Source organism: Perca flavescens, chromosome 9 (genome assembly GCF_004354835.1).
Source record: "Perca flavescens isolate YP-PL-M2 chromosome 9, PFLA_1.0, whole genome shotgun sequence".
NCBI classification, from domain to species: domain Eukaryota; kingdom Metazoa; phylum Chordata; class Actinopteri; order Perciformes; family Percidae; genus Perca; species Perca flavescens.
The window spans coordinates 1,859,487-1,881,855 of NC_041339.1; the positions used below are offsets into that span (position 1 = coordinate 1,859,487).

General features: G+C 42.4%; 4 protein-coding genes across 5 annotated transcripts in view; 1 reads left to right on the plus strand and 3 right to left on the minus strand.

Moving 5' to 3' along the window:
- The window catches only part of wwc3 (WWC family member 3), a 34,385-nt gene extending 31,335 nt beyond the window's left edge, over positions 1 to 3,050 (minus strand). Inside the window, exon 1 of one of the 2 annotated variants that reach the window (XM_028587866.1) lies at positions 2,970 to 3,050. Coding sequence is in view for 1 of the 2 variants with exons in the window: in XM_028587865.1 (XP_028443666.1) it covers positions 1,532 to 1,677 (146 nt within the window). In the remaining variant the exon portion in view is untranslated. Of the gene's footprint in view, positions 1 to 1,531; positions 2,261 to 2,969 lie in introns of those variants that run through there. The other variant, XM_028587865.1, reaches the window with a different exon arrangement.
- Positions 3,051 to 5,768: 2,718 nt separating this feature from the next.
- Positions 5,769 to 6,460, plus strand: LOC114560954 (putative claudin-24). Its single transcript, XM_028586589.1, has one exon. It carries the CDS (start codon positions 5,769 to 5,771, stop codon positions 6,426 to 6,428), a length of 660 nt encoding a protein of 219 aa, XP_028442390.1. The 3' UTR covers positions 6,429 to 6,460.
- A 4,110-nt stretch (positions 6,461 to 10,570) lies between these two features.
- Positions 10,571 to 11,326, minus strand: cldn34a (claudin 34a). The gene has a single exon (XM_028587596.1). The coding sequence runs from the start codon at positions 11,324 to 11,326 to the stop codon at positions 10,571 to 10,573; it is 756 nt and encodes a 251-aa protein (XP_028443397.1).
- Positions 11,327 to 14,025: 2,699 nt separating this feature from the next.
- Positions 14,026 to 22,369, minus strand: part of shroom2a (shroom family member 2a) — a 39,321-nt gene continuing 30,977 nt past the window's right edge. Inside the window, exons 7-11 of the mRNA XM_028587079.1 lie at positions 19,449 to 20,060; positions 18,305 to 18,880; positions 16,986 to 17,157; positions 15,492 to 15,764; positions 14,026 to 14,940 (exon numbers count right to left, since the gene is read on the minus strand). Coding sequence (XP_028442880.1) covers positions 14,668 to 14,940; positions 15,492 to 15,764; positions 16,986 to 17,157; positions 18,305 to 18,880; positions 19,449 to 20,060 — 1,906 coding nt within the window. The 3' untranslated portion in view covers positions 14,026 to 14,667. The remainder of the gene's footprint in view (positions 14,941 to 15,491; positions 15,765 to 16,985; positions 17,158 to 18,304; positions 18,881 to 19,448; positions 20,061 to 22,369) is intronic.

Consider the following 22,369-nt stretch of genomic DNA (forward strand, 5'->3'; position numbering starts at 1 on the left):
ACTGAATGGCTGACACCTTTTTGTATCTGTTGCATTTTGGCACAAAGTCAGCTTTAGTGCTGTATAGTGATGTGATTTATTGGAAAGTCAGTATCAGGTGGTGACAGAAGACATTCCTCTGGCAGTGATAACCTATAAATCACTGAGCAGCACCAGAACAAATGCAGAGAACATTCTTTAGTCATGCAAACGTAAAAAAAAACAAAAACAGATTCCACTTTCACATGCTGACGTATATTCAATCTTAGATATTAGATGTTGTGAAACAGCTATCAGCTTCACATAGCAATGGTTAATCAACTTGCAGGGAGGAGGGGGCCTTCAAGGAAATCAGGTTTTTCTTATCTGGATTACATGCGGCTATTACACATTCCCGCTGTTGAAGAAATCTGCTGCAACAAATCTGGACTAATGTTACACAGAAACAGACTGGAACTCAAACTCAACCATACTTGGAGTGTTGTTTTTGACAGGCACTGTGAATTTCTGCCTTTCCCTCATAATGCAGTAGAGTTTAAATACTTGCTATAATTCCCAGTAATCTCACCAAAGTCCGCTTTGAATGCCTGATTGAGCCTGTTTCTGGGTTGGTGAAATCCAAGTCCCCACAAAAGCACATCCTTGCAGCTTTCCCAGTGGCCCAACTAGCATTCCTCACATATTTTCACAAAGATTTCTGGGAGTTGGAGTTTAAAGCTTTTGCTGTAATATGCTCCATTCTCAAATCCTGTGAAACACACACATTATGGGTCATTTTGGGATGAACAACAACATTATGGAGTAGACTTCAGAGCTGTACTTGACACACTATAGGACTTGAGGTGTCTTTGTATGAAAAGGAAAGGGGGACTGGATAACAATAGCTCACTGTGTTATGTTAGGTGTGTGAACCAGGAATGTCTCAAGTCACTGAAAGTCATAACTCTGATCTTACTGAGTCTTAATGACTGAGTTATGAGACAGACATCAAGTTCCTCTTCTTCCATTAAGAAGAGACAGATCTGTAAAAACTCAGGTGACCCGACTGACTGGGTGAATGTGTGTTGTACTAAACACCAACTGAAACATAACAAACCGGAAAGGCTGGGCTGCTGTCTAATTTCATGTCAAAGACCTGTCAGACTTTGCGTTTAAGAGAAAGAAAAGAGAAATACTGGTAAAGTAGCCTATTAGTGTGAGCAGCTGCACGGTAGGTGACCATGGGCGTTACATACATCCCGTGTTTGCATGGGAACCTCTTCATGAGGTGGGGAGGCCACAACTTCTGCCAAATCTCATCTGATTCATCGGTCGTGGCTACAATATCCACCGCTACCTTGTGTCACATTAAAGGCAATGCAAATGTACAGCACTGGCCCCCCAAAAACAACAACAAATCTGCCTTCACTTGTAGTCGCCCCCCTTCGTCCCGGCCGCCCTGGCATCTCCTCCACTAAATTAGCTATGTTGTTTTGTTAGAAGGACTTGTTGAATTAAAACTATTTAGTGTGAGTGTGTGTGTGATCCCAGTACTCCCAGGCCTTTAGCATACCTATCTCTGGGGTCAATCCATGACGTTTGCCGGGTGTTGTGGTCGATAAAAAACACTCTGCCATCGTAATCCCGGGCTTCCTCCCAGCCCGCGGGCAGCGGCAGCTCCGAGCTCTCTCTCCGCTTACCGCCGCTGACCCACGGCATAGCGTCGGGAGCCCTCTGCCCTGCAAATTACCCCCCCGGAAAAGTCGCTCTTCACTGCATTACAACAAACTCTACCTCGACGTACTTGTCGGCGCAAAAACAAAAAATGGAGACGCAAATACAAAACTTTCCACAGAAGTTGTCCGCTTAAAAAAGTCCCGCTGAAGGTACATCCACGTTTCTTCTTACAACCCCCCCAAAAAAACACTACCGCAGCGCTCACGGTCCTCGGTCCTCCATGTTCGCCTCCTCCACCATATTTCATTCCTCCGTGTCCATATTCGGGTTGAGTTGATTTGCATAAACGGTCGGACGTACGACTGAGCGAGTTCCTCTGTCCAATAGGAACACCTACGAGCTCAACACTCGGTTACAGTGTGTTCATGTCGCTGTGAAAGCGAGCCTGATAACATGTATTTGTTTCACGTCAACGATCATTCAGTCAGCAGTAGGCTAGTGGCGGACAAAAGAAGCAGCGATAACGGCCGACAACACCGAGAACACATTTAGCAAACGTTATTGTTCAGCTGTCAAACAACCTGTGGATTCACATGACATAACGGCCCAATAACTTAACTAAATCAATTATTATTATAATTTTTTTTTTTGAAAAACGGGTCACCATAAAACAAGGTAAATAGTTTACACGACTTTATCCATAGACAACACCCCCCTGAACACAGTGAAAAAACCCGCGGGGTTATTTAAATCTGGTACACCAGCGCCACCTTGTGTCTTCGATAGATGTTGCAACATTAACCACATTAACTTCCCACTGTCACCATAGCCCCTTCCTTACCGGAGAGGTCCCTAAACCGTTCAGGCCACTGGTTCTCAAGCTATTTTCAATAAGGTTCAAACAGTAATTCATAACAGTTTTTTTTAAGCCATATGCACCCCCTAACCAGAATCATTTTTGGTAGAAAAAATAAGTCTATATAAAGAGGAAAAATCCAGCGATAGATTTACTAAACAACAGCCTTGTAGGCCTACCTGGAAAACATTAAAATGCTGATGATAAAAGGAGACAAAACCTTGAAAAAGACGGTAGAAAGAAGGAAGTAAGGCAAGAATAGGTCGAAAATAGCATCCTAATAAAAACTTTTAAAAAAAACCACACACAGTAGAAAGAAGAAAGGCAAAACTAGGGCGACAAAAGAGAAAGAAATCAAAACAGAGACAAAAACTTCGAAGAAAAAAAGACAGTAGAAAAAAGTCAGGAAGAAATGCAAGAATAGGTGAAAACAACAGCCTTGTAACTGAAAAAACATTTAGCAAAAAATTTCACGTACCCCTTGCAGTCCTCCAAAGTACCCCTAGGGGTAGGCCTACACGCACCCCCACTTGAGAAACACCTGCATTACAGATTACATTTTTATTTTAAATAGGCCTTTATTTGTATAGGACAGCTAAAGACATGAAAGGGGAGAAATTACATGCAGCAAAAGGACGCATGTCGGAATCGAACTCGGGCCCGCTGCGTCGAGGAGTAGCCTAGGCCTCTATATATGGGCGCCCGCTCGACCAACTGAGCCATCTGGGCGCCCAGAGCAGGGGTTCCTTTTTCACAGCAGGCATTTTGGTTTGTCTCACAGGTGGCATTGTGTGGCTGCATTCCATTTAGTCAAGCTTGTCCCAGGTCCAGGTATTTGGCATGCTGGCTCTCTGTCATGTTTACTGGAACACTTAATAGTACTGAGCCATTAGGCGTTAACTAAATTAGTGTCACCTGTGCTTTTCATGCTACAACAAATCAACAAGTCAAACTGTCTGCCCTAAAACAAAGTTATATTACCCTCATGCCTAAATGCTCCAGGTTCATTGTGTGAAAATGATTTTGTAGCAATTTAATTAATTGAATTAGTGAAACACCTGTATTATCACTTAATCGCAAGGTCTTGTCAGGGGTTAAAATCTAGTCTATCTAAAGCTTTTATTATTTAAATGTATATTGTGCTTATATGGTGCATGCTGCTAAATAAATGTATGCTCAATCAAACTAGAACAAACTGAAATGTTCAAAAGATAAATGGGGTGGGGGGGGGTGGAAGGGTGTTAACCCCAGTGTGTTAATCCGCTCCTGTGAAATTGGGGTGTGTAATTATTGATGCTATTTGTGCTTTTTCTTATTCTTCCAGTTTAAATTAAAATAATATAATTTGATCAGTCTTTACAGTAGGGTAAACCCTCTGCATAAGGCCACTTAGGGCCCCTGAGGACATGTTTGGTACAATTTGGACCAATTATTTGTCCTTCACGGCCAATTAGTCATTATAAACAAGAGGGCCCTCTGCAGTTTATGACAGTGAGTGCAACAGAATATTTAATTTAAAAAATGTAATGAAGATTTTCTGGTACAGGATATAAATCTTCCACACCAGACTCTCCAACAAAGCTAAAGTTTCTATCAGAACAACTTAAAGGCAGCCAAGTGAACAGAGTTCACAGTGCTCTGTATCATCATGGCCACGAAATAGATAAGGAACCCTCTACAGAGTATTCAAGATCATCATGTTGTAAAATAAAGTACATTAACAGATGATGCAATAAACATTGACAAACATCACATGTACTTAGGATTTCTGTTCACATTGTGTGTGTGTGTGTGTGTGTGTGTGTGTGTGTGTGTGTGTGTGTGTGTGTGTGTGTCTGTGTGTGACAGGTTGGTCTGCATTGAGGGGAGTTGCATTAGTTTTTTTGCACACAGCACTGATTAAACTTATTTCTAGTAGTAGTTTTCTTCAGGTTATTGGTGCAGTGACTTAAATTCAGTGTGACATAAAAGTAAAAATTCCAGTAAGAGGAAATGTTGTTGCCAAACAGGTAGATCTGTGTGTGTGTGTGTGTGTGTGTGTGTGTGTGTGTGCGCGTGTGTGTGTGCGCGTGTGTGCGTGCGTGCGTGCGTGCGTGCGTGCGTGTGTGCGCAGCCAAGCAAACGTGGACTCTCTGTCAAGACGTCAGTGCAGTCAGCTGAGCATTCTGTTCTCCATAGGAGGAGTTTAGCAGACTGGTGGATTTTATCTATGCATTTTTGTTTGCGTGTTTGTTTGGGGTTGTGTTCATCGGAGTGTGTTTACGCCTGGGAAACATTTTCTCATGTCAGAGCGTTGATCTATCGCCTCCTACGATCATTTCCCACAGGCTATGTAGTGTTCATATGAGAGCACACAATAGGCTACACTGTTGTTTCTGTTTCAGTCACATGCAGCAAAAAGCCTGACCGTCACAAAATTATGAATATCATCCCTTCTAAAATTCGAAATTAATATTATTAATATTAATTTTATAAGTAGATATATGCATCATCAATAATAAATCTCACTCCCCATGGTGCAGAGTTGATCTTTCTTGCATAATTTTATTACATGGATAATAAAGGAATTATCTTGAAGTTTCCTTAGGAGCATGACCTTCATGATACATTAATAATTGTGTGTTTATGACACGTGTTTATACAATATGGTCATTTTGAGGAGAGTTTTGAGTTCTGTAAAAAAAGGAGTTCTAATCTTAATCACACAGATTAAAACTGGAATTTTTATAGTATCTCTAGAGGCAGCCCATTTTATGAGAACCTTATCTTTGTTTGGCATTTGTGAATAATAACCTGACTTTGCTGTTTTAAGCTGACCCATGGTAATTTGTTTGCTTATTTATACAAAGGGAGGGACACACAGGATGTATGGAACTGGACATCAGGGAATTCATATCTTACCCAAGGAAATGCACTGTATAATATCCTGTCTACATTCAATGTCATCCCCTGTGGTCAGGGTTGACACTGGCCATCTCTGCCTCTGCCCCTGCTGCCCATTGGCACAGCAGCAAGAGCAAGAGGGCTGCAAAGGGGAGGTTCCCGAACGGGCCCCCTCTCCTCCCTGCAGCAGAAGATGTGTGCTCCTCTGAGTGGGAACTGTTTGTGAAAGAGCTCAGAGTCCAGAGCCTGAGCGGTCAACTGTAATTAACAGGTGTTGTGAGCAGTTTTGGTCCCGACTGGACGTCCAACAGGTCTCTCCATCTGAAGAACTCTTGTGGCTCTGTCAAGCACGGAGGCCAGAGAGAGAGAGAGAGAGAGAGAGAGAGAGAGAAAGATGGACACATGCGCCTGCGCTTTGGAGTTGCTGGGGATGCTGGTCTATGTCGGAGCATGGCTGTGCGCTTTAACCACCACTCTCTTACCACAGTGGCTGACCATGTCCACTGCTCTACTGCCAGTGGAGAGCTACGAGTTGGGCCTGTGGGAGACATGCGTGGTCCAGGATGTCGGGGGTATGGAGTGCAGAGCATATGACAGCCTGCTGGGCCTTTCCAGTGACCTCAAGCTGGCCCGTATCCTCATGTGTGCTTCCCTTGCTGTGGGCATGCTGGGAATGCTAGTGGCTATACCTGGACTTTACCTGATCAACAGCTGTAAAGAACGTGGAAGCTTCAGAACCAAGAGGACTTTAATCATCATGGGAGGGGTGCTGGGGATGATCTCCGGAGTGCTGTGTCTGATCCCCGTGTCCTACATGGCCCATTTAGCTGTGATACGTTTCTTTGATGATAAAATACCTGATGTGGTGCCCCGGTGGGAGTTTGGTGATGCCCTGTTCTGCGGCTGGGTCGGAGGATTTCTTCTCATAGTGGCCGGGCTCCTTCTGGTCACCTCTTGCTTATGTTCACAGGCGGAGCCTCAGCCTGTGCTGCAGCGCAGATACCATGTCATGAGTACAGATGTTTCCTTCAGGAAGCGCTCGGAGTACGTTTAAGGGACGAATCGTTAAATAATTACCTGCATAGAGACTGACGGCACAACCCAATCATCACCTGTAGAACTGCACACTGCTTCAAAATAATGATGTCAATATCTGGTTTATATCAAAGACAACATCTTGTGTAAGGGTTGCTTTATCACTTGCGTTGATCAAATGTGTAAAACAGTGAAAATCCTCAGTGAATTTGCAGCTTCTTTGAATGACTCACCTGCACAATCCCACATTACATTTGAAAAGAACCTGCTGTGACCAGTAAAAATAAATATTTTTTTAAAAGATATGTTTTATAAAATGCTTAATGTACCTTATTCTGGGGTGGCGTCAGGATCTTTCTCCTATCAGTGCCAACAAATGAAGAAAATACTATTTCCAGTCTGTTTTCCGGGATGCCTTAGCTTTTAAAATGCTGTGATTTGTAAGTTATTCTTAATACTAAAACATAGAGCAAGCACACATTATTCTGTGCCTGGTTAAGTTTGCTTATGGGCTGTATTGTGCAGCACATTCGAATGATTCACATAAAGAAGTATACTGAGATTTTATTGAAAAGTTGTCTCTTTTTTTCATGGAATAAAAAAGTAATTTTCTTGTATTGTATTCTCTGTTGGAATACACTGAATATAATAAGTTTTTTTCAGTTCATGTTGATAAAATTAGAAGCTGTGACATGAATCAGTATGAAACAATCAACCTATTCTTCTTCAGTTATGTCAGAGTTGGAAACATGGCTGCTCTTTTGCTCTTTCCCCATCCGGTCGTCTGTTAGTCACATAAACCTATAACCTATTTTGGTCTGAAGTGGTCCCTGGGGGGACTGAAAACAGCCGTCTTGGTCCGTCAGGTGTGTCTGTGGAGGTGGAAACACAGCTTGAGACTAATTCCATCAGATTTCCTGGTCACTCGCTGAGCTAAGCTGTGTTTAATGAATGCTCTAATGGGCAGTGTGTACTGTGAAGAATGTAGAACAGGTTGGCCTTGCGGCTCCCGCTTTGACATAATTACACAAATTTGCCAGGGTCAGAGGTCAGTTTTGCACTCCAAAACTGTCTGTATCATTTACATAGACACAGGTACAGTGACATAAATGTGTTATTGCATGGGATAAGTATGACTTTTAAACCTCCACATTCTAATGATTGTACGTTTTGCGTATAGAATGAAGTTAATGAGGGATAATGATGTTGTTACAGAAGCATATGGGGGCCGAGACATGACAGACTTTGCTTTTGAGGATATAAAAAGTGGTTGTGCCAGCCAGGCCTCACAGAGCCAGAGAGCATGGAGAGTATCGAGAGGCACCCTCCTATCCTCTGACGCCACGCAGGCTGCAGGAGGGCCTGGTGTCTCCCAGCGTGAGAGCAGCTATCAGCAGGGGAGGCAGCGAAAAACAACTGCAGAGATGTTCTCCTTGATTACTGTAAGACTCCATTTGCTGTAGGGCCGGGCAGTGCAGCAACATTAAGGAAATGACATGTCGCCTACTAATTATGTTTAAATGCATCCGACTGCAAACCAGAAAAAAAAAAAAACTGAGGGATTGATAAGCAAACTTCTCACAGCACAAAGGAAAAAAGTACAAAACTGTACCTTTAAGGAACAAAAGCGTGTCACTGGGGTGGTACCCTCAAAAGTACACTGTTGTACCTTTAGTCAATGGAACAAAATTGTACCTTACTTGTTTGTACCTTCTAAAGGGACACTATTATACCTTTGAGAATCAATAATGTACCTTAAACAAAGGCACAACAAAGTACCTCTGGAAAAGGTACAACTTTGTCCCATTGTTACATGTTAACGTGACTTTCTCCACTGACTGTTCAGATGTACATGGAGATGAGTTCAAACTTTGATCAGATATGATTGTCAGTGCAACATGTTAAGAATTGCAGTTTTGTGAAATCAGTACTCATAACAAATAAACCATCATGATAATGTTCTTTTATTTTCAGCTAAATGTACTGAAAGTATCAAGAGTAAAAGTCCTTTTGATAAGTACAGAAAAATGGCCCCCAGGGCTTGGTCTGCTTTAGAGGGTCGCAAGATAAATCTTTGGGGTTGTGAGATGATTAATGGGAGAGGAAATGGGCCTTGAACAGCTATCTTAATGAAACCATCTGAGAATTTAAAAGAGCTCTCTCTACGGGTTAAGCATTGCAGTCCTATAACCATGTCGGACTCAGGATGGATGGTTAAAAAAAGGATCAAAAGCACTGCAGCAGAAGCAGTGATGTCGTCTTTTTTGTTCAATGCATTCTTTCCTTATCAAAACCTGGCGCCTACATTAACTTCCAAAAGCTCAGCCTGGACATTTAGGTGTGTTATGCTAGTTGCGGCTAATGTAGCCTTGAGCTGCTAGCCTCTAGCAGAGATTAGGAGCGGACTACTGATGTCTGTTTACACCGCTTCTTTCTAACTCCACACCTCCACTCCACATCTGGAGAGATTTATTTCATTTTCAAACTTGTAGATTTCAGCTCCAGCCGACGCTGACGCAAGTGGCATCACTTGAGGCAATTTAACAGCTTTGGCGCAGCTCCCCCTGAAGCCACAGAGGTCTTTATACAACTATGTTCACATATGCAGTAGGCCTCTGCAACACCTGTAAACAGACTTTGATGTGTAAAATCGGTGGCGTTCCCCTTTAAGAGAGGAAATCACGCTTTGATAAAACACTTATCTGTAACAAGGGGCCCTAACTAGGCACTAGGCTTTTTTTTGTCACAAGCCAAACAGGTTGAAAAAACGTATCATAAATGTCTTTCTTTTTTATGGCAAATCTGAAAAGTAACTAGTAACTATATCTTTCAGATGATTGTAGTTACTTACATGGAGATGGCCCTGGCTATAATAATGTTCATCTGATGCAGGAATCTCTGAAGAAGATAAACATAGTTGCTCATCTGCTTGGAGCTTTACCCCGAGTCATCTCTCTTGAATCTAGTTAACTGCAAATAAAATGCCATCTTTGTAAACCTATGGTACGTTTGGCAACATACTTTGACATGAGGGTTTTTAATTGCACTGACCACCTTCCTTCCTCTCTCAGAGCCTTCTTATGAGTTTTCCTCCATTAATTATTATAACTGATAGAGTATATGACTTAGAATAACAGATTAGATAAAACATAACCAGCTCAGGCGATTATGTCAGGCTTATCTATAGAGGGGAATGTGCAAGAGAGAGGTGGGAGGGTGGATGAAGACAGAGACAAAGAATGATTTAAATACTTTCCCAAAATCTCTTATCTAGAGGAATGTGAATACTGGTTATACTCAATTAAATTAATATCAGTGGTTCTCCTGTTACAGATTACCGGCATCAAGTCTGTGATGGAGCACCTCACCATGTTGAACGAGTGGTCACAGCTACCTTTCATCCACTTCTGGGACTTGTGTTTTTGACAGAGAGCTGTACTCAGCTGAAGAGGGCCTTTTGTTCCTCCTCCAGAGAGGTGCAGTGTGTGTGTGTGTGTGTGTGTGTGTGTGTGTGTGTGTGTGTGTGTGTGTGTGTGTGTGTGTGTGTGTGTCTTCCCTGGCAACAATCACTACTGTGAGGCAGCCCCCTCTCCAGACTCACATGCCTGCTCTCGTCAGCCTCCTACCCAGGTCACATGAGCAGGGCCCCCAGTCAACCTGACCCTCTAAGATCCTTCCTCGCATGGGGCCCCGTTAGAAGCCCACACCTTGGCATGTCATGTCATGTCACCTCCCCCAGTCATTACAGAGACGCTCAGATTGCTCACTCCAAACAGCACTATTGGATAACACTGGAGAGATAAAGTTTATGATAACATCTGCAGATATGCATCCGTCCCTGAACTCTGGCAACACAAATCCAAGAGAGCTTCACTTTACACAAGCCAGCTGGCATATCATACATAACATGCTGTATTAACGTAGAATATTAAAGCAGCTATATAATCAATACCACAGTGTTTCTTGTAATATAACATGGCTGATGTTCCACAAGAAAGGCTAAACTCATTCTGTAAGTCCTTAGTCAATAAGAAATGTTGTGAGCAGCACTGGGCTTGAAATCTTTAAACTTTTCCCCAATGACACTGTCTGAGTCACTATCCCATTGATTAAAAAGATACAAATCCAAGATTGTAAATGAAGTATTCTGATGTTTTGCCATCATGAGATTTCTTCACTGTGAAATCCAGGATTATCCCTGCCTTGGTTGGTTCCCTCTGGGAATTCAGACTTCTGCGCTAGGGTTGTTTCTGTCCAGGGACCTTGGAGCGGATCCCGGGTGTCTCTGGGGGCCTTTGTGCTGAGGGCCGCCCAGGCGTAGCGGTAGCAGAGGAGAAGTGCCCCGCTTACGAGCATCAGGATGGAGGCGAAGATGCCCACTCCGATGGCCGAGCCGACTTGCTGCCTGACAGGCGCTGCGGGGAGGTGGAACTCAGGAGGAAAGCCTATGGTGCTGTTTTGAAGCACAGAGCTCATGTTCCACATCAACGGCACCAATGACAACGTCCCAGTCAGCACATACATGGTCCCTGCCAGCACAAAGACCAGCCTTATGTTCCTACGATTCTCTATAGAGAAGTAGGCCATCCTCACTGCCACTGCAGCGGTGATGTTCCCCACCAGGCCGCAGATCAGCGCCAGCACCATCAGCACCTGAGCCACAGGGATCTCTGCAGGAGCAAAGTGGTCCGAGATGCCGATGCTCTGACAGTTCTCTATCCTGGGAAGGACATGACTGTAGAAACACGCCCTCCAGATGCCCACCCAGGCCACGCCCGAGGTGATGACGGACTCATCGGCCACGTACCACAGCCGCCACTCGTTGAGGCCGGTTGTGGTCATGATGAGGATCCAGGCCATGACCCCGGCCATCAGGCCCAGGAACTGCCAGTGAGCTGTGTGAGCCAGGTAAACCATCCTGCCCGGTGTGACTGCTGATGGTCAGAGAGACGGATCGCTGAGCCAACACATTGTTGAATTCAAAATTAGTAACACTTTACTTGAAGGTACCTAAGAGTGACATGACACTGTCATGACACAGTTATGACACATGAAAAAATAAAAAAGTGACATAACTTGTCATGACAAAAACCGAATGAAACTTAATGAAAGAAGCGTTATGTCATAAACATTTATGACTTTTTTTTATGTTTATGACACGTTCATGACAGTGTCATGTCACTCCTATGTAGATACCTTCAAGTAAAGTGTAACCGAAAAAATTCCTGCACAAACTTATCACCTCTGCATTGGATTATTTGGTCAGTCGACGTTTCGGCCACAAGGGCCACACTCTATAATTTACAAAGACCCAACATTTCCAGTAATTCCCAGTAATACACCTCAGAAGGAAACTTTAAAGGGTCCGTTCAGCCAAATGACCTAGTGGAATCTAGCCAGAGATCCTTTTTCTGCTAAGCTTTTGAGATAACCACCTCAGACATTTTGTCTCCAGCCTTATAAAGTTAATGTCTAGATGAAAAGAAGACAATTTTTTCCACAAAACGTACCAGTGCTCCTCTGCTGGAATACATAAACTAACGTGGCCCAGTTTTTTTTGGTGTCAATTAGTCTGAAGCAAATTAATTAAACACATTTTTATTTGTTACATTGCACAATGTGAGCACATTGTAAACTTAAAACAAGGGTTTAAACTACATTTTGAAACAGGGCTACAAGTTGAGGTAATGATGCAGAACTTCCTTTAGTTAACATTGAACTACTACTACTATTGTAGTCTAAAAGACAAGAAATTTGCATCTTATCAAATAACCAAACCCCGTTGACACAGTGAACCTGAGGCCTTCTGGGAGTTTTGGGTGCCGGAGAAGTCACCTGCTTTGCCCGGTTGGTAATTATCAGTCTATTATATTAACTTATATAGAGTTGAATATTTCAAAGTGCAATACAACAAAAAAAGATTATTATAAAGTCAGTTTATCATGAGAAGGTGCAATATGTACAGTGGTAGAATCTAAAATTGTATGTGGCATGTTAGCACTAAACTACTCAACACGGAAGTAAAGGTGATTAATAAATGGAACCCTCCTGTTGTCCTCGGGTGAAATTTGACCCATTTTGAAAAAGTTTCTATATCAGAAATGTGTGTTTCTTTCAACCAAATTGTCAAAAGAAATAACGTAGATGGCTCCCTACAACGCTCTTCACAAGTTTTATTTAATTTCATAGCATTTGAATTTCTTTTTATAAAATAACCTTGAAAAAAGTGACAAAAATGTTGGGAAAAGCTTCAAAAACATAGGGAAAAACACACAAAAACATCAAAAAAGTTGGAAAAAAAGTGACAAAAAACCTTGGTGGAAAAGCAACAAAAGGGTCAAAAAAAAAAAGTTTCAATTTTGACCCAGAAAAACAAAAAGTTGCACGGCGACGGGAAGACAACACAAGGGCTAAGTTTACTGTTAAGACCATGTGTACACACACACACACACACACACACGCACACACACGGCACAGATCCCACAGTGACAGTATGCAGTTAGATTTTTGGCACTGATTTGAATATCCCAGCTCTTATATTCTTTCTCCTAAATTATCAAGGACATAAACAAACCTATGACCGTATAAGTAACAAATACAATATATTGAGGTAAAAAGCAATTACCTTAGCAAGTTTTAGAATAAACTTCAATACCATCCAAAATGGAAATTTAAATTTTGATCAATTATGTTGAGAGGTAGTAGAATCAAACTCCTCAAGGCAGCAGTCAAAGTGTGGAGAAAGCCTGTAGGTACAGTCTGTGAAAGCATTACTGGAGTTAATGATTGTCCATTTAAATCTTTCGTGTTATGCAGTGAAATAAAAGTCCTTTGTGCGGTCACTCACCTCGACAAGTCTTAAGTTTCGATGCAATGTTCTAAATATAAACTGAATCCTCCTTCCACAGATGCTTTATTTATCACAGGAGAATGAACCGGAGGGATAGTCTACATTTTGCTTTGGTTATGTGAGAGAAAAGCTGTTAACACCTGACTGTTAAAGATACTCCAAAATCTTAACCTCCAAAGTCTTAACCTTTCACATTATCAGTAGAGAGGTGGGTGTGGTGGAGTTAATGAATGACAGTGAAGAATGAGCTGGTCACTGGACAATTAAACACCAGACTGTGAGATTTCAGCAGACTCTTTATTTGATACAAAGGAGCACAGCTGGTAAAGTGTTAAGAGTCAGGCTGTAGCAGTGCATGAAGTGTGTGAAACCGTAACATACTCAAATGTGCAGAACAAACATCGTCCAATAGGGTTTACCTTTGGGAGACCGATTCAATCCTTCAAGCTGGTCAAAATGCTTTGGAATGATTCAGTTCCATATTTGGTTGCAAAATGATCAACCTGAACAATTTCTTTTAGTGTTGAAATTTATCTAGAAAAAGTAACAACTGTGGTAGGCATTCAACATCTGCACCGTGAATAACGAAACACAGTGAAGTAATAAGACAAAATGCAGAAACACTTGGTCAACTTATACGTGGCAATATCATAATCTAAACAAGTCCTTTCTTTTCTGGCTGTCAATAAAACAGAGCAGCAACATGCAGAAGTGGATGAAAAGAGCCAACAGTGCTCGCAGTGACATGGGTGACTACTCCCCCCCCCCCCACCCCCGAGGCACTTCCAATGTGGATTTCACTCGAGTTAAAAGTCTGGATGTGAAGTGCTACTGTTCTTCTGTTGGTGAAGTTGAACAAGTGCTCGTTACAATTACCAGTATATTTATTCTCTCTCTCTCTTAGTAAAAGGCCACTAGGTTATACAAAAACTGTGTGTTTACTGAAATATTCGGCCAGATTTGATGGGTTGAGTGAAAAGGGTTTCAGGGGGTGAAATTATTTAAACATGATAAATACTCGTAGTTGCTCAGCGTGTAAAACACATCAGGTAGCATGGCTGCTCAAATCAGTTGAAAATAAAATACTGTCCCCTCCTGCGCAGATTCAAAAGGCTACAATAAATTAAAAAAAAAAAAAAAAAAAAAGAAAAAAAACATGAAAATAAAAACAAAGCAAAAAAAATGTCATGAAAGACATTATAAACAGTGGTTGGTTGAGGCAGCATCTTTCACAAAGGGAGTGACTTCTGGATGCTGTCTGTCTGAGTGGTGTTATGGCAGTCTAGTTGAGAACTGGAAAAATGGCTGTTTGTCTCTGCAGATTCCTAATCTCTGTCTCCCTCTGTTGGACACGGTGCTCAACCGCAACCTGGAGCAACAAGTCTTTCTCATGAAGTGTCCAGCTTGTTCACAAGGCCAGCCTCTGCTCTATGGGCAGACTGTCCGTCAGACACTTGAGCTGCTCCTCGCCCAGTTTGATTTTATCCTCCAGCTTGCGCTGCTCGATGATGAGCGCAGACTTCATCTTGACAAAGTGCTCGTAGTCTGTGAGGCTGTCCTCCGGCAGGTGGTGGGCCAGGATGTCATAAACCAGGCGTTCCCGACGGTCCAGGTTCTCCTTTAGCTCCTTGGCATCCTCATGCTGTCGTATCAACAGCTTCCTCTTCTCCATCAACGTACGCTGTCGATGAAGGAAACATATTAGGAGCTGAGAGGATACAAAAACTTTTCTCTTTTGGTGTGAGGAACCAAACGATCTATGTGTTCGACTCCTCAGGTTTACATTAGTGATGGGGGAAAAAAAAACGTATGTACAGTGATTTTTTGTGAGGATTTTTTTCAATAATTTTTTTCCCCCTAGGATCTATATTTTTATAGATGGTGACTACATTGTATCCATTTTCTGACCGGAAGCAGAAAATGCAGAAAATCCATGTTCTGTACTACTTTACAAATGAAATAAATGTCTGACTGACTGACATGTGATATGCATTCATTTTAGAAAATAATTAGTTTTTAGAAATGTCTCATGATATATTGTCTGTAGAAGTTGATTATTCAACTGTTGTTTTTGTTAAAGAAGGAAAAGAAAATCACAATACTCAATACTGCCGAATCGCAATAAATGAAAATCGCAATAAAAAAAAAAACTGAATCGACAACAATGTATCGTGAAAGAATCAAATCGGTACCAAAAGCTTGTGGTCCCGGCCATAGTTTCCATTTCCTCACCCTCTCCTCAGCAGTAGCGTCCTCCTCCAGACTGTTGAGGGCATTCTCCACTCGGGCCAGGCGGCCCGACAGGGACAGCAGCAGGCTCACCACCTTGTCCAGGTCCCCGACAAACATCCGGAACTTGTCCAGCTCGTTGGGTTTGCAGACCTGCTGGACTCGGGCCTCCACCTCTTCTCCCAGAGCGTTGTTGTCCAAGACGTCCTCCTGAAGACTCTCCCGGGCCTCACGCAACACCTGGAGCTTCTTGCTCAGGCTGTCGATCAGCTCTTGCTGCAGATGGGCACGAACAACAGAAGATACCAAACCAGAATTTAGGCCTTTCTATCTCATCTATCTTACTTCAAAATTTCCTCCATGGTTCATTTTGTTATGCTACACTTCCCGAGCATGCTTACGCCCATGCAGTCCATTTCTCTCATCATATAAACACTAGAAATCAGTGTTTGCCCCTATAATTGTACCAGCCGCAGACACCTGCGCACACCAACAAGAACACCAGCTAGGCCAGACTTTTTCTTTTATGCCAAAAATAACACCAAATATCAATTGTGTAACAGGAGTAACAGGCGTCTATCATGAGGATTTTCCAAAAGTAAAAGTAACTGATATACTATGAATATTTCAAAAAGTGTTAAGTTGAGAACGGAATTTGGTGTATGGGTGTATCACCAGTTTGGTGCGGTTGTATCAGCACCAGTGTGTGTCTCTCTCTGACCACATATTCAAATCTCTGTGGTCTGTACATGAAGAATCACACCAATGTTTTTTAGAGGCGAACCTGCCAGCGCACAGTGGGCGTGTAGTTTCACGCCAGCGCGCCGTGACACCTTGCGGAGCCTTCGCGCGGGAAATGACAGCCGTGGTGATGTAATTTTATGGCTCGCACACCTCGCGTCGGGAACACCGCGGCTAAAATAAACTTAAGCTTAAAGCAGTCAACCTAGGGGACACACCAGTGGTGATTTTAGACCCTTTTTAGGGGGGCTCAAGCCCATCCTAAAAATTATAATAAAAAACAAATACATTTAAAAAATAAAAAATTAATTTTAGTGCTTCAAGTTAGAGTTTGCGAACTTGTCGGTTAGTGACAGAGGACAAACAATGACAGGTTCAAAGAAACAGGTTTAATATCCTGTGTCGCTGTCGCCGATGCTATGCACCTGTAACCCAGTCAAGGAAAGTTTTATTTTCTATTTATTTATTGTTAACACCTCATTATCATTTCATTTGATTCTGGTAGTCCATAAAGGGACTTTCGTAGTTTTTTCACATGTTCAATATTTTGCATTTATCCTCTGTTATAATAATAAATACAAATATTAATTGTTATCCAGTGAAATTACTGATATAGCAGAGGGGCTTACAACTTTTCCAAGGCACTGTATCTGTGTCACATTCTCATTAGGGGCTGAGCCCCCCTACAGGTCTGATCCTAGAATCGCCCCTGGGAAACACTGCTAGATATGAATGGGTTGAGTGAGAGTATGGTACCTTCTTGTTGGCCAGATCAATGTCCAGTTCGTCTTCAGAGTCTTCCTCCTCCTGCTCCTGTTCCTGCATGTCCTTCATCTTAATAAGGAGCTCAGCTTTGGGAGCAGATGTGCTGTAATATGTCGAGCTGGTCACCATGGTGACAGCTGCTGCCATGCTGTCTTCCTTTTCCCTGAAATACAAGTAACAAATAATGTTTCTCAAATTACTAAACCAAATAACACACAGGATAAACTTTTAAAAGCCTCATGCAAGAACCACTCGTACAAACACATTTCTTCTTTAGTGACAGATACGATTTTCTCCTACTAAAGAGATACAGAATACAGTGGTTCCCTAAACTTTTTTGTCTGCAATCGGGTTTTATAAGTACCCTCTCCTTTACAGACATGCCCACTTTTGCTAATTTCATGCAGTTTTTCTCATGCAGCATAAATGTGTTAATGTATTGAAATGGTATATTTGAATATTTCTGCATACTAGGGTCCCTAAACTGTCTTGGAATTGCATACATTGGTTATGACTGGAAAGCTAAGACTCTTACAGATTCAATGAGCCCAATTTATGTGTGGTGATGTTAGTCACTATAGTAGCCATTTCATTGGAGTGAATCCATTTTATTAAAACTTGACCTATAAACGTGTTGTCACCTTGAGGATAATCACAGTCTGATGAAACTTTGCAACCACAAACTACAGACCTACAACAGGTCATTTAGAGGATCTATGGCCTTCCTATGTATACTGACAATAAGGGGGTTTCTTGGCAGTTTCCAGAACAGAAGTGCTTGCCGAAAAATGCAATTAGAAAGGGAGAATCTCAGAAATCTCCAATCAAAATCTCTTGGTATCTTTTTGATACTAAATCACAGAATGGTTATTTTTAGATGGTGTTCCTCAAGATCTTGGAGTCTTATTTGGAGAGATTTCTGACCATTTTTATCAATTCTCCAGTGATCAAAAATGGTTAAATTGTGCACCAAATCTGTGTAACAAATGGTATAAATCCCAAAATTGCTGCAACAACGTATGAGACATAACGGAGCATGAGAATGGCCATCATAAGACTAAGCAGAAAAAAGTTATGAATTAGTTTCACCTCATACACACACAGATGAGCTAATGATTTTCCAGGAGAGATTGTACATGTCAGGGCCGTACATATCAAACTGTATATGTTGAGAGTAAAACAAGACAGGTCAAAGAAGGTAAGGTGAGCAGGTGAGCTGGGCACAAATTTAATTGCTGCATATAAGAAACCCATTAAGCACAAGTTGATCACAGATATAAACAGTATGAAAGCTAAAGTGTGAGGCTGACCTGTCCTCAGCAGGCCGGCTGGCAGGCTGTTTTGGGGGCATCTTCCTGCGCTGGTGAGCTCCTTCCAACAGCTGCTCCCCCTGAGGGAAGAGACCCTCCATCAGGTCCATGGTGGTCTTCATCTTGCTCTGGTCCAAAATATCAGCTAGTGATTTATCCTTGCCCATGATGTCCCTGGCCAGCTCCTCTCTCTTCTGATCCTCCGACAGCCCTGCGGTTCCCGTCGCCCCGTTGCTGCAGGGCTCGTCTGTGGGCTGCGGTGGCTGCTGACTCTTAGAGTTGATGTGATCTCCAACAGTGGTCATGTAAGCATCTCTCTTAGGCTCTGGGTCTGTCTGAGCAGCCGGTGTGCTGTCGGCCTCCCTCTGCCGAGTGAATGCACAGAAGACTGAGACCTGCCCTGCAGCTCCCAGACTGCCGAGCAGGGTTACACCAGGACCCTCGACTTCAACAGCAAGGGGGTCACTGTGCTGCAAATATGGACACTTCGCCTTCTCTGTGACTTCCTCTGAGTGGACTATCCTGATGGGCACTTTCTTCACTGCAGAATGTTGGTTTTCTATCACATGCTCCATACTGAAATATCAGAGAGAGAGAGAGAGAGAGAGAGAGAGATAATTTTGAACAGAAGCTCTAAGAATGTTCTTTTTTTCCAGTTATTACAGCCATATGCCGATTTAAAGTTTCGCTGCATGATGGCAACTGAGACTTTTTCCATCCCCGACTAGTACGCTGGAATATCTGAGACATCTGGACTCCTCCCACCACTTTGGTTTCTGTAATAATCCTACTGTACAGTCAGAGCGTTACTACACATGATATCAATTAGATCTGAATCAAGAAGATGAACAAACAGCTTCACAAAAGGGAAATTTAGATGACATTTTATATTTTTTGGCATTTAGCTGAACTATGCCTAGACCACCAGTGGCTTTTATAGAAATGTGGAGAATCCCTTTAATTTACTGCCGCTCTGTAGCACTCATGTGTTGATTCGACAAAGGCAGTGACTCTCAATAAGCTTCTTTGTACGTGTAGCATAAAGACACAAGGAGTTACAGCCACTGTGTTCTGACTAAACTGGCTGATAGTTTAACAGCTGCTATGAAACTTCTTCTCATGAAACAAAAAAAAAAAAGTTTACCTGTTTGAGTCTTCATCCTGTAGAGAGACCGGAGGCTTGTCACTGAGTCTCTGTGGGGAAAACTGTGGAGATGGAGAGCGCTGTCCCTCCATAGCGGCCAGCCCTGAATGTCTGTAGGAGGAAGCCGGGGGAGAGGAGGCAGGCTGAGGATTGGATGTTGATAGATGATGTACTGCCCCTTGTCCTTTGTCCACAAGTCCTTTGCCCTGCTCAGAATCTCCCTTTGCAGAGTGGGTGGGGACAAAGGCGGAGTTCGGGTCAGTGGTAGGAGAGCAGTGGGTGAAGATTTCACTCTGGGAACCGGCGAAGGACTCGTGGGAGTCGACCTCTGGGCATTTGGGTGGGGGAGGCTTCTCCAGCGCAGAGGGCTTCCTCCTGGGCCCAGACGGCGGCGGCTCTGTGTGGCTTCGCTCCTCAGGCTGAGGGAGGCCAGACTCTGGGAGACTATGGGAGATAGACGTGGGTCTGTGGTTCACGGTGGCAGGAGCAGCTCTGTGTCTGCAGTCAGGGTTGGTTCCTGGGTGCATGGGCGGAGTAGGTGGCGCTGAGTAATGTTCAAACTCCACAGGCTTTTCTCTCGCTTTACTGTCACCCGGCCCTCTGTCAGAGAACCTGAGGAACACAATAGAAAGCTTTTAATTACACACTGTTCAACAGTCAGGCAGCATGGGCTATCATCTGCAGCTCAATCAAATAATACAGTGTGGCAGAGGCCTGGTTTGTCTCTCCAGCAGCCACTATGATTATGCCAGCATCACAAGACAAACGTCTCCCTCTATTCTGCAAGCCTCCTCCCTGGTAACTGCTCAGCCTGGCAGCCTGAAGAGGAATATTTCAGTTCCCACAAGTCAGCATAGAGGAATAAATAATCCTCCAGTGCAAAGAAGCAAGACTGGATCACTTTTTCCTGCCCAATTCACATTTATTGTTTTAACTCTTCGTAGGTAAAGTTAGACATGGAAGAGGAACAAGAGTTCAATATTTGGAGACCACAGGAATCATTAGAGGCCTGATGGTGGACTAAAGGAGTTGAAGTGATTGTATACTAACATTTGAACCACTATGTGTTACATGCTTTAGCATAATTTAACAATGCAGTACAACATGCTGGAATGCTGTCATTAACGGAGATCCAGACTATGTGGTAAAAGCATGAAACCCACCACATTCTGTGGGTTCACGCTTGCCGATTACATTCCAATGCGTGCTCCGATACAAATTTAATTAGGTGTACTCAGAGATTAACATGTAAATCACGCAGCTTTGATTAAAGACTAAACTGTATCGATTCTGCAGTCACCAGATACAGTATGGTGACTTTTGGACAGGCAGACACCAAACCTCCCAATTGCAATTCTTACAAGCTGTGACAAGTTACCTAATGAGCAACTCTTGTTGCAGCTTACACACCCCCCCCCCCTCAGCCTTAGCTCTGCGTAGAGTGTGAGAAAGTTACCTCTCAGAAACATGATGCCAGAAATATTACTGCAGCATCCGGTAGGAGGGATATGTTACCATGATGTAGGTACTTTAAGGGGACGGTTTGTAGAGCTGTGTGATATAAAAATGTCTATCTAATTTGATGTTGGCCATATCACCCAGCCCTAACTGTTTGGGCAATAGGGATACACACTAACAAAAGTAAAACAGTTACTGTGTCTATATGATAAATAATTTCTTAAGCATTGTTGCCCATCAAAGGTGTGTGAAATAAATTCTAGTTGTTATCTATTTTTCCAAAAATAAAGCTGTAGCAGCATTAGTTATAACATAGACTAGACTAAGATCAAATACAGTATATTTCAATAATTAATCAAATTAATAAAAAAGAAAGAAATGTACCTATGTGATTTGTTACTGCTGTCATTTCCATAGAACACAACAAGTTTAAAAAAAAAAATAAAGCGAGCATGTGGTGTGTCTGCAGGCGCTCTGTGACAGAAGCCGCCGGTTGGCATCTCTTTACACACCTGTATCAATAACACTTTCTGGGTGGAGCCTGTCTCACTTAGCACTTAGCTCATCTCCCAGACTTCCCAATGACAAAAACATCCTCTGGAGGTTTAAGTAGAATAACGTTTCAAAAATATTGGTTATTAAACATTACTAAACTGGCATTAGGAAGAAAAAATTGTCACAAGGCATAGATCAACAATTAGACATATTACTACTTAAACCTCCATTACTAAGCATGAATATGACCCACATTAAAAGTCTATTTCTGCAATTTAGTTTTAATACTTGCATAAAGTTGGGGGACTCTCGAGACAGAATGGAAAAAATAATCAAATATCGAAACAGCAGAAGCCAAGATATCCTGGCCTTTGTCTCCAGCTATGGGTCAAACCCCCAAAACACTGGATACCACATTTCCCATAATGCAACTCATTAGCATCTTTAATTAAACCCGGTCAGTTAAAGACACACTTCTTTTAACCCCCAGTGCCCCTTTAATACAAGTTTTACTGGTCACAGCTGGCTTCCACTCAGGGGTTAAAAGGTGGAAAAATACTAAACAATTTAATAATTGCATTTTTAAATAAAGCAAGGAATACAAGTGGTGACATCATACTTTAACATTAAACAATAATATCACACTGTTTTCATATGACAGGAGTTCATATGGGACCATCAAAGGATCACCTGGAACCATTAACGTTACCTGTAAACACTTCTGCCCAGCCCATAAACCAAACAGTTACTAAGGAAGGAGGGTTAGCCAGTGTGACCAAACCACTTTATATACACAGACCGTTTCATATTATTGTTGAGGGGTATTCAAACAGTTCCAGGCGTATACACAATTTCCAACAAAGTTGGAAAAAGTTGTGATTATAAGTTAGCGTGCATTTAGCTAGTGAGGTCTGCCTACTGTGATACTGTATTCTTAATAACCTGGCTTCATCTAATTGAAGAATAAA